We start from the raw sequence: 10615 nt of genomic DNA, 5'->3' as shown, positions 1-10615 counted from the left end.
ATGGCAGTGTTGGAGTGCTCGGCAGCTGTTAGAAAGGACTCACCATCTTTCTGATGGCAGTGCTGGAGTGCTCGGCAGCTGTTAGAAAGGACTCACCATCTTTCTGATGGCAGTGCTGGAGTGCTCGGCAGCTGTTAGAAAGGACTCACCATCTTTCTGATGGCAGTGTTGGAGTGGTCGGCAGCTGTTAGAAAGGACTCACCATCTTTCTGATGGCAGTGTTGGAGTGCTCGGCAGCTGTTTAAAAGGACTCACCATCTTTTTGATGGTTGTGTTGGAGTGCTCGGCAGCTGTTAAAAGGCCTCACCATCTTTCTGATGGCTGTGTTGGAGTGCTCGGCAGCTGTTAAAAGGACTCACCATCTTTCTGATGGCAGTGTTGGAGTGCTCGGCAGCTGTTAGAAAGGACTCACCATCTTTCTGATGGCTGTGTTGGAGTGCTCGGCAGCTGTTAGAAAGGACTCACCATCTTTCTGATGGCAGTGTTGGAGTGCTCGGCAGCTGATAGAAAGGACTCACCATCTTTCTGATGGCAGTGTTGGAGTGCTCGGCAGCTGTTAGAAAGAACTCACCATCTTTCTGATGGCAGTGTTGGAGTGCTCGGCAGCTGTTAGAAAGGACTCACCATCTTTCTGATGGCAGTGTTGGAGTGCTCGGCAGCTGTTAGAAAGGACTCACCATCTTTCTGATGGCTGTGTTGGGGATGCTCGGCAGCTGTTAGAAAGGACTCGCCATCTTTCTGATGGCAGTGTTGGAGTGCTCGGCAGCTGTTAGAAAGGACTCACCATCTTTCTGATGGCAGTGTTGGAGTGCTCGGCAGCTGATAGAAAGGACTCACCATCTTTCTGATGGCAGTGTTGGAGTGCTCGGCAGCTGTTAGAAAGAACTCACCATCTTTCTGATGGCAGTGTTGGAGTGCTCGGCAGCTGTTAGAAAGGACTCACCATCTTTCTGATGGCAGTGTTGGAGTGCTCGGCAGCTGTTAGAAAGGACTCACCATCTTTCTGATGGCTGTGTTGGAGTGCTCGGCAGCTGTTAGAAAGGACTCACCATCTTTCTGATGGCAGTGTTGGAGTGCTCGGCAGCTGTTAGAAAGGACTCACCATCTTTCTGATGGCAGTGTTGGAGTGCTCGGCAGCTGTGGCGATCAACTCTAGTGATTCTGAAAAGACACAACAGAGACGTTATTACTTCCAGCAACTAAACAATTTCACAGTGTAACTGATTCCAATACTAATTTGCCCTTCTGATGTAAATTTTCCTGCATTCTCTGTGTTAGAAAAACTGACAACACAAAATATGTTACAGTGCCTTCGGGAAAGTATTCAGACCCCTAGATATTTTCCACATTTTGTTGCGTTACAGCCTTATTCTAAAATGGATTAAAACATTTTTATTTTTATTTTTTTTAATCCACAGCAATCTCTTTCCATAGTTTGATAACTAGAAGCCTCACAAGTCCTCAACTGGCAGCTTCATTAAATAGTACCCACAAAACACCAGTCTCAACATCAACAGTAAAGAAGCCCCTCATGTACTCCGTGTTCACCAACGACTGCGTGACCAAGCACGACTCCAACACCATCATAAAGCTTGCACAGACAGGTAGACCTGATCACCGACAACGACGAGACAGCCTTTAGGGACGAGGTCAGAGACCTGGCAATGTAGCAAGACAAAGGCGCTGATCGTGGACCATAGGAAAAAGATGGGCCGAATAGGCCCTTATTAACATCGACGGGGCTGAAGTGGAGCGGGTCGAGAGTTTCAAGTTCCTTAGTGTCCACATCACCAACAAACTATCATGGTCCAAACACGCCAAGACAGTCTTGAAGAAGCTTCCTGCCATCCATGACCTCTATACCAGGCGGTGTCAGAGAAAGGCCCCAAAAATTGTCAAAGACACCAGCCTCCCCAGTCATAGTCTGTTCTCTCTACTACCGTATGGCAAGCGGGAACCTGGAGCACCGAGTCTAGGTCCAAAAGGCTTCTAAACAGCTTCTACCCCCAAGCCATAAGACTCTCTAACAATCTAGTCAAATGGCGGCTACTCAGACTATTTGCATTGCCCCCCCCCCGCGCTTTTACACTGCTGCTACTCTCTGTTATTATCTATGTATAGTCACTTTAATAACTATATCTACATGTATATATTACCTCAATTACCTCGACTACCGCTGCCCCCGCACATTGACTCTGTACCGGTACCCCTGTAATTAGCCTCCACATTGACTCTGTACCGGTACCCCCTGTATATAGCCTCCACATTGACTCTGTACCGGTACCCCCTGTATATAGCCTCCACATTGACTCTGTACCAGTACCCCTGTAATTAGCCTCCACATTGACTCTGTACCGGTACCCCCTGTATATAGCCTCCACATTGACTCTGTACCGTAACACCCTGTATATAGCCTCCACATTGACTCTGTACCGGTACCCCTGTAATTAGCCTCCACATTGACTCTGTACCAGTACCCCCTGTATATAGCCTCCACATTGACTCTGTACCCGTACCCCCTGTATATAGCCTCCACATTGACTCTGTACCGGTACCCCCTGTATATAGCCTCCACATTGACTCTGTACCGGTACCCCCTGTATATAGCCTCCACATTGACTCTGTACCAGTACCCTGTATATAGCCTCCACATTGACTCTGTACCGGTACCCCCTGTATATAGCCTCCACATTGACTCTGTACCGGTACCCCCTGTATATAGCCTCCACATTGACTCTGTACCGGTACCCCCTGTATATAGCCTCCACAGTGACTCTGTACCGGTACCCCCTGTATATAGCCTCCACATTGACTCTGTACCGGTACCCCCTGTATATATCCTCCACATTGACTCTGTACCGGTACCCCCTGTATATAACCTCCACATTGACTCTGTACCGGTACCCCCTGTATATAGCCTCCACACTGACTCTGTACCGGTACCCCCTGTATATAACCTCCACATTGACTCTGTACCGGTACCCCCTGTATATAGTCTCCACATTGACTATGTACCGATACCCCCTGTATATAGCCTCCACATTGACTCTGTACCGGTACCCCCTGTATATAGACTCCACATTGACTCTGTACTGTAACACCCTGTATATAGCCTCCAAATTGACTCTGTACCGGTACCCCCTGTATATAGCCTCCACATTGACTCTGTACCGGTACCCCCTGTATATAGTATGCTGACCCTGTATATACAGTGGGTCAAAAAAGTATTTAGTCAGCCACCAATTGTGCAAGTTCTCCCACTTAAAAAGATGAGAGAGGCCTGTAATTTTCATCATAGGTACACTTCAACTATGACAGGCAAAATGAGAAAAAAAATCCAGAAAATCACATTGTAGGATTTTTTATGCATTTATTTGCAAATTATGGTGGAAAATAAGTATTTGGTCAATAACAAAAGTTTATCTCAATACTTTGTTATATACCCTTTGTTGGCAATGACAGAGGTCAAACATTTTCTGTAAGTCTTCACAAGGTTTTCACACACTGTTGCTGGTATTTTGATTTACTTCTGTGAAACGTGTCGTTGTGTCACCCAACTTCTATTGAGCTTCAATTGGTCGGACAGATATTCTCACATTCTCCTGCAAAATGTCTTGATAAACTTGGGAATTCATTTTTTCCGTCGATGATCGCAAGCTGTCCAGGCCCTGAGGCAGCAAAGCAGCCCCAAACCACGATGCTCCCTCCACCAAACTTTACAGTTGGGATTCGTTTTTGATGTCGGTGTGTTGGACCATCCTTTTGTTAAAACAGAGAAATGTGAATTACATCGCTCCAACATCTCCTTCCTAGGATACATCATCGCTGCAGGAAATATACAGATGGATCCTGGCCAGGTGAAAGCGGTGGTGGATTGGCCTCAACCCACCTCAAGAGTGCAGTTGCAATGCTTCCTGGGGTTTGCTCATTTCACCCGCCGTTTCATTCGGGGTTACAGCCCCCTTGGCTTCTCCCCTTTCAGCACTCACCTCTCCGAAGGTCCCGTTCACGTGGTCTCCAGCTGCTGACCGGGCGTTCTCAGACCTCAAGCATCTATTTATCACAGATCACATCTTAATCCATCCAGATCTGTCCCGTCAGTTCGTGGTGGAAGTCTGCCCTGTCCCAGCGGTCTGCCCAGGACCAAAAGCTGAATCCCCCGCGCTTTCCTTTCCCATCGTCTGAGAGGAATTATGGGAAATCGATAACTACTCATGGAGAAGATGGCATTGAAGGAGTGGAGGCTAGGCTGGTTAGAGGGGGGAGGAAACATCCATTCTTAGTGTGGACTGATTATAAGAACCTGGAATATCTCTGCAACGCCAAGCACCTCAACTCTATGGGGCCTGATATCCACTCGGTTCACCTTTACCATCTCTTACCGCCCCGGGGTCCAAGAACGTGAAGTCTGAAGCGCTCTCACGCCTCTATAGACCCACTGATCCCGAAACCCTCCCCTCTAGCGGCTGCATGGGGTATAGAGAACCATGTCCGTGAGACGCAGCGTTCCCTTGCCGGGCCTGGCTAACTGGATGTTCGCCCCGGACTCTGCCCATTCCCCGGTCCTGGAATGGGCTCATTCCTCCGGACTTGCCTGCCATCCTTGCTCCTATCGAACCCTGGCCTTTGTAAGACAATGTTTTTGGTGGCCCAGCATGGTTCCTAACGTCTCTCTGTGTGTGTGTGTGTGTGTGTGTGTGTGTGTGTGTGTGTGTGTGTGTGTGTGTGTGTGTGTGTGTGTGTGTGTGTGTGTGTGTGTGTGTGTGTGTGTGCATGCGTGTGTGTGTGTGTGTGTGTGTCTGCGTGTGCATGTAGTGGTGCATGAAGCAGGGCCACTCACTCTGTGCATGTTGAAAGTCATCATGGTCGTCAGGGAGACGGTGCAGGTAGTCTTTCAGCAGCAGCTCGTAGCGAGGGATCCTCTGAACCGGCTCCAACATGTGGTGCTGTAGGGTCAGGTTACCACAGCGCTCCTCTCTCTGAGGACACACACACAGAGGAACACAGGTTAACACAGCGCTCCTCTCTCTGAGGACACACACACACGCACGCACGCACGCACGCACGCACACACACACACACACACACACACACACACACACACACACACACACACACACACACACACACAGGTGAGAAGATACACACAGACAGACACAGACACACACACGCACAGACGCACGCGCACACGCACGTACGCACACACACACACACACACACACACGTGAGAAAATACACATGGAAACCCACAGACCCAGCACAAACACATACTGTTCACAGAACAAGGCAGAGTGAGAGACTAGAAACACAGCCAAAATATACACTTTGCAGTCACTGCAGGCTTTCACAGGGAACAAAGAGAATATGGAAGTAGGAAGAAAGACAATCATTTTACCATAAGTAAAGGGCATTCAGGAAAGTATTCATACCCCTTCCCCTTTCTCCACATTTTATTAAGTTACTATTATTCTAAAATGGATTAAATATATAAGAAAATCCTCCTGAATCTCCCCTAATGAAGATTTTAGCATTTTCTGCAAATGTATTAAAAATACAAAATAAATAACTTATTGACGTATTCTGACCCTTTGCTGCTCAAGTGAATCCTGTTTTCATTGATCGTCCTTGAGATGTCTCTACAACTTGATTGGAGTCCACCTGGGATAAATTCAATTGATTGGACGTGATTTGGAAAGGCTCACGCCTGTCTATATAAGGTCCCACAGTTGACAGGTGACATGGTGACAGAGCAATAACCAAGCCATCAGGTCGAAGGAGTTGTCCCGTAGAGCTCCGAGACAGGATTGTGTCGAGGCACAGATCTGGGGAAGGGTACCAAAACATTTCTGCAGCATTGAAGGTCCCCAACAACACAGTGGCCTCCATCATTCTTAAATGGAAGAAGTTTGGAAACACAAAGATTCTTCCTAGAGCTGGCCGCCCGGCCAAACTGAGCAATCGGGGGAGAAGGGCCTTGGTCAGGGAGGTGACCAAGAACCCGATGGTCACTCTGACAGAGCTCCAGAGTTCCTCTGTGGAGATGGGGGAACCTTCCAGAAGGACAACCATCTCTGCAGCACTCCACCAATCAGGCCTTTATGGTAGAGTGGCCAGACGGAAGCCACTCCTCAGTAAAAGGCACATGACGACCCCTCTTGGAGTTTGCCAAAAGACTCTCAGAACATGAGAAACATCTGATGAAATCAAGATTCAACTCTTCGGGCCTGACTGCCAAGCGTTACGTCTGGAAGAAACCTGGCACCCTCCCTACGGTGAAGCACGGTGGTGGCAGCATCCCTACGGTGAAGCATGGTGGTGGCAGCATCATACTGTGGGGATGGTTTTTAGCAGCAGGGACTGGGAGACTAGTCAGGATAGAGGGAAAGAGGATATCTGACAGACAACAGGACAGGGTGGAAGGCTGGTTCTAATCTCTACAACCTCTGATATCTGACAGACAACAGGACAGGGTGGAAGGCTGGTTCTAATCTCTACAACCTCTGATATCTGACAGACAACAGGACAGAGTGGAAGGCTGGTACTAATCTCTACAACCTCTGACAGACAACAGGACAGGGTGGAAGGCTGGTTCTAATCTCTACAACCTCTGATAGCTGACAGACAACAGGACAGGGTGGAAGGCTGGTTCTAATCTCTACAACCTCTGATATCTGACAGACAACAGGACAGGGTGGAAGGCTGGTACTAATCTCTACAACCTCTGACAGACAACAGGACAGGGTGGAAGGCTGGTTCTAATCTCTACAACCTCTGATATCTGACAGACAACAGGACAGGGTGGAAGGCTGGTTCTAATCTCTACAACCTCTGATATCTGACAGACAACAGGACAGGGTGGAAGGCTGGTTCTAATCTCTACAACCTCTGATATCTGACAGACAACAGGACAGAGTGGAAGGCTGGTACTAATCTCTACAACCTCTGACAGACAACAGGACAGGGTGGAAGGCTGGTTCTAATCTCTACAACCTCTGATAGCTGACAGACAACAGGACAGGGTGGAAGGCTGGTTCTAATCTCTACAACCTCTGATATCTGACAGACAACAGGACAGGGTGGAAGGCTGGTACTAATCTCTACAACCTCTGACAGACAACAGGACAGGGTGGAAGGCTGGTTCTAATCTCTACAACCTCTGATATCTGACAGACAACAGGACAGGGTGGAAGGCTGGTTCTAATCTCTACAACCTCTGATATCTGACAGACAACAGGACAGGGTGGAAGGCTGGTTCTAATCTCTACAACCTCTGATATCTGACAGACAACAGGACAGGGTGGAAGGCTGGTTCTAATCTCTACATCCTCTGACAGACAACAGGACAGGGTGGAAGGCTGGTTCTAATCTCTACAACCTCTGACAGACAACAGGACAGGGTGGAAGGCTGGTACTAATCTCTACAACCTCTGACAGACAACAGGACAGAGTGGAAGGCTGGTACTAATCTTATTGACAGCTAGACACATGCATGTATACATACATTTACAAAACGTACATTTAAACTTTCTCAACAATCTACACACACATCCCAATTTCCCCTTTTACTGAGCAGGGTGTGTTGCTGCTAACCCAATGAACTTTCTGAATAATCAGGTCTGTGGCCATGTTAGTATTACTACGATGAATGCTCACACTTACTAAAGGACCATTTTTTACACAGGATTTACCCCAGTGTTTTACCTAGGATTTACCCCAGTGTTTTACACAGGATTTACCCAGGATTTACCCCAGTGTTTTACACAGGATTTACCCCAGTGTTTTACCCCAGTGTTTTACACAGGATTTACCCCAGTGTTTTACCCCAGTGTTTTACGCAGGATTTACCCCAGTGTTTTACCCCAGTGTTTTACACAGGATTTACCCCAGTGTTTTACCCAGGATTTACCCCAGTGTTTTACCTAGGATTTACCCCAGTGTTTTACCCCAGTGTTTTACCCCAGTGTTTTACACAGGATTTACCCCAGTGTTTTACGCAGAATTTACCCAGGATTTACCCCAGTGTTTTACACCAGTGTTTTACCCCAGTGTTTTACCCCAGTGTTTTACACAGGATTTACCCCAGTGTTTTACCCCAGTGTTTTACCCCAGTGTTTTACCCCAGTGTTTTACCCAGGATTTACCCCAGTGTTTTACCCCAGTGTTTTACGCAGGATTTACCCAGGATTTACCCCAGTGTTTTACACAGGATTTACCCAGGATTTACCCCAGTGTTTTACCCCAGTGTTTTACACAGGATTTACCCCAGTGTTTTACCCCAGTGTTTTACGCAGGATTTACCCCAGTGTTTTACACAGGATTTACCACAGTGTTTTACCCCAGTGTTTTACACAGGATTTACCCAGGATTTACCCCAGTGTTTTACACAGGATTTACCCCAGTGTTTTACACCCCAGTGTTTTACACAGGATTTACCCCTGTGTTTGACACAGGATTTACCCAGAATACTCATCAGACTTGTCTGTTTCCATCTAAGCGGGCCGGCACCCGTGTCTCACTGGGCCATGGCTCCTTTTGGACCTGCTCTCAGCTGAGGACCAAACACAGGCCACCGGTACTTTTCAGCTGCCATTGATATAACTATGGCTAGCTGTGGACTTTATCAAATCAGTTTGATTCTCACAAAGCAACTGATTTGATTATGCAGAAATGGTTGATTCTCACAATGGAAACACAATTGCACTAGAGTTCACATTGAAATACAACACTGGCTAGGAGATACCTAGTCAGATGCACAACGGAACGCATTCAGCCAAGATGTGTCTTCCGAATGTAATGCAACCCCTCTGAACCAGAGAGGTGTAAGGATTTGCCTTAATCAAGGTCATCGGGGTTCAGGAAGTAGTTGTTGCCTTGCTCAAGAGCAGATTCTTTCACCGTGTCAGCTCGGGGATTTGAACCGGCAACCTTCAGGTTACTGGCGCAATGCTCTTAACCAATAGGCTGCCACCAGTGGAATGTTTCTTACCGGTGTGATTACTACCTCTGACGGTTTAGAGCCTGAGGTCGTCACCTCATACAAGTACTTGGGAGTATGGCTAGGCGGTACACTGTCCTTCTCTCAGCACATATCCAAGCTGCAGGCTAAAGTTAAATATAGACTTGGTTTCCTCTATCGTAAATCGCTCCTCTTTCACGCCAGCTGCCAAACTAACCCCTGATTCAGATGACCAACCTACCCATGCTAGATTACGGAGACGTAATTTATAGATCGGCAGGTAAGGGCGGCTCTCGAGCGGCTAGATGTTCTTTACCATTCGGCCCTCAGATTTGCCACCAAAATGCTCCTTAGAGGACACATCACTGCACTCTATACTCCTCTGTGAACTGGTCATCTCTGCATATCTGTCGCAAGACCCACTGGTTGATGCTTATTTATAAAACCCTCTTAGGCCTCACTCCCCCCTATCTGAGATATCTAATGCAGCCCTCATAAACCCCTACCTGGATTTGGTGGACGATGGCTTTGAACTGGGACGACCTCTCCATCCAGGTGTTGACCAGCTCCATGGCCCGGTCAAAGTTCTTCACGTACTCTCCGTACATCTTCAGGAAGGGGGCTAGCTTCTGCAGGATGTCCCCGATGCGCGGGTTCACATCCCTGGGGGGAGAGAGGAGAAGTCAGGAAGGGGGCAAGCTTCTGCAGGATGTCCCCGATGCGCGGGTTCACATCCCTGGGGGGAGAGAGGAGAAGTCAGGAAGGGGGCAAGCTTCTGCAGGATGTCCCAGATGCGCGGGTTCACATCCCTGGGGGGAGAGAGAGGAGAGGTCAGGAAGGGGGCTAGCTTCTGCAGGATGTCCCCAATGCGCGGGTTCACATCCCTGGGGGGAGAGAGGAGAAGTCAGGAAGGGGGCAAGCTTCTGCAGGATGTCCCAGATGCGCGGGTTCACATCCCTGGGGGGAGAGAGAGGAGAGGTCAGGAAGGGGGCTAGCTTCTGCAGGATGTCCCAGATGCGCGGGTTCACATCCCTGGGGGGAGAGAGAGGAGAGGTCAGGAAGGGGGCTAGCTTCTGCAGGATGTCCCCAATGCGCGGGTTCACATCCCTGGGGGGAGAGAGGAGAAGTGTGTGTGTGTGTGTGTGTGTGTGTGTGTGTGTGTGTGTGTGTGTGTGTGTGTGTGTGTGTGTGTGTGTGTGTGTGTGTGTAGTGGGAGAGCTGTGGGTGGAGTAGGCAAGTCTGGGCAAGGGTCAGAGAGAGGGAAGGCAGCTGAGAGATGAATGATTCTGAGAAGTCTCTTTCCTGGAACCCCCGAATCCATGGATCCTGGGCTGTTAGGGTTAGAGGTCGGCCCTGGGTCAGGGTTAGGGTTAGTCTAGGGTTAGAGGTTGGCCCTGGGTCAGGGTTAGGGTTAGTCTAGGGTTAGAGGTCGGCCCTGGGTCAGGGTTAGGGTTAGTCTAGGGTTAGAGGTCGGCCCTGGGTCAGGGTTAGTCTAGGGTTAGAGGTCGGCCCTGGGTTAGGGTTAGTCTAGGGTTAGAGGTAGGCCCTGGGTCAGGGTTAGTCTAGGGTTAGAGGTAGGCCCTGGGTCAGGGACTGGGGTCAGGGTTTTAACTAAACACTCTATGCGTTTCTCCAGGGTCGGAGAGCAGGGTTAGGGTT

The 10615-nt window shown here is 48.7% G+C and overlaps 1 protein-coding gene across 1 annotated transcript in view; it reads right to left on the bottom strand.

Moving 5' to 3' along the window:
• The window catches only part of fgd1 (FYVE, RhoGEF and PH domain containing 1), a 109128-nt gene that overhangs the window by 21424 nt on the left and 77089 nt on the right, over positions 1-10615 (bottom strand). Inside the window, exons 6-8 of the mRNA XM_036989079.1 lie at positions 9463-9619; positions 4841-4979; positions 1103-1161 (exon numbers count right to left, since the gene is read on the bottom strand). Coding sequence (XP_036844974.1) covers positions 1103-1161; positions 4841-4979; positions 9463-9619 — 355 coding nt within the window. The remainder of the gene's footprint in view (positions 1-1102; positions 1162-4840; positions 4980-9462; positions 9620-10615) is intronic.

This window comes from Oncorhynchus mykiss, chromosome 9 (genome assembly GCF_013265735.2).
Source record: "Oncorhynchus mykiss isolate Arlee chromosome 9, USDA_OmykA_1.1, whole genome shotgun sequence".
Taxonomy (NCBI): domain Eukaryota; kingdom Metazoa; phylum Chordata; class Actinopteri; order Salmoniformes; family Salmonidae; genus Oncorhynchus; species Oncorhynchus mykiss.
The sequence above is the reverse complement of the archived record's forward strand: the minus strand, read 5'-3'. Positions and strand labels throughout refer to the sequence as shown.